The 1,325-nt window shown below is 27.5% G+C and overlaps 1 protein-coding gene across 1 annotated transcript in view; it reads left to right on the top strand.

The window, feature by feature from the left end:
* Positions 856-1,325, top strand: part of LOC104756263 (auxin response factor 19) — an 8,581-nt gene continuing 8,111 nt past the window's right edge. Inside the window, exon 1 of the mRNA XM_010478823.2 lies at positions 856-1,231. Coding sequence (XP_010477125.1) covers positions 1,189-1,231 — 43 coding nt within the window. The 5' untranslated portion in view covers positions 856-1,188. The remainder of the gene's footprint in view (positions 1,232-1,325) is intronic.

Genomic DNA, 1,325 nt, shown 5'->3' with positions numbered 1-1,325 from the left:
GGAATATTATTCTAATCATAATCAAGTAATTAAAATACTATTATTTTCGTAATGCATTTTAAAATAATAATATATTTCCAATGTTTGTTTGGTTATTTTTTTTGTTCTTTTTCATGCATTAAACGGACATACATGTCTCAATTTGGACCAATCCATAAAGAAATGAGTTTATATCGATATCTATTCATGATAATATCAACAAAAAATATGCGTGAGCTTTTATGATCTTGTTGGTTTATACGAATATATTAAAATAATAATTTTAAAAAAGAATTTTAATAATCTAAATAATAACAAAGAATCCTAACATAAAGAAAAAAGTGGGACATCTTTAAATGGAGTTTTATAATTTTGGATTTAGTTAATTAAATAGTATTAAAACTTTACTTCATTTGGCTTTGCACTTGTCGATCCAGCCGAACCTAATCCAAGTATTCTCAACAAATCCGGTTATTCTACTAATTAATATGACAACACTAAACAATATTTCTCTAATTACATGAATTTTTGTTTTTCTAATGTATTTGAACCTTTGATAAGAAATTTTTCATATAGGTGAAGTAAAACATAAAATAAAAACATGGTTATAAAAACGAGGGAAAGTTAACAGATTTTTTTTAAAAACAACCATGGACTATTTTTTTTTTTTCTTTCCAACAACATAAAATTACAATAAAGATTAAAATTTGTAATAATAGAAAAAGTAAAAAAGAGTAAGAGTAATAAAAAGGGGTGGGGACGGACAAGAAGAAGACATCAAGTGGGGGGTGCCACGTCAGAGGGCATAAGAAAAGATTTCATCTTCTCTCTCTCGCATGTATCCGATCCCAATCCTTAATAATAATAATAAAACCCCAAAATTAGTATTAAAAAAGAAACACTTGAGAGAATCTGCAGAAACACGAAATAAAAGTTTTAAAGCTTTTTAATAAGAGCTTAAAAATTTGCTCTGAAGCTTCAAAATATTTGTTATGAGTTAAAAAAAAAAAAAAGTTTTTCTTACTGGAATGATTTTTGTATTCAAAATCAATTGTTTTAGTTTCTCTCATGCTCTCTTCTCTCTTTTTCTTCTTCTTGCCCTTTTAGAGTAGCAGAGCTAAATAACAACAGATTCGTTGTTTATTTTTGGCTGAAGAAGAACTCTGTTTCCTCCTGCACCAAACCAAAGTTTTGTTTTTTCTATAAACTATGAAGGCTCCATCAAATGGGTTTCTTCCCAATTCCAACGAAGGTACAACAAGTTTTGAATTCAATTTCTTTCTCAACCTTTTTTCTGGGTTTGGAGTTCAATTACAGTTTCTGCATTTCACTTTTTTTTTTTTTTT

The sequence above is a fragment of the Camelina sativa genome, chromosome 17, assembly GCF_000633955.1.
Source record: "Camelina sativa cultivar DH55 chromosome 17, Cs, whole genome shotgun sequence".
NCBI lineage: Eukaryota > Viridiplantae > Streptophyta > Magnoliopsida > Brassicales > Brassicaceae > Camelina > Camelina sativa.
Note: the sequence above shows the minus strand (reverse complement) of the source record. Positions and strands in the feature narration are given on the sequence as shown.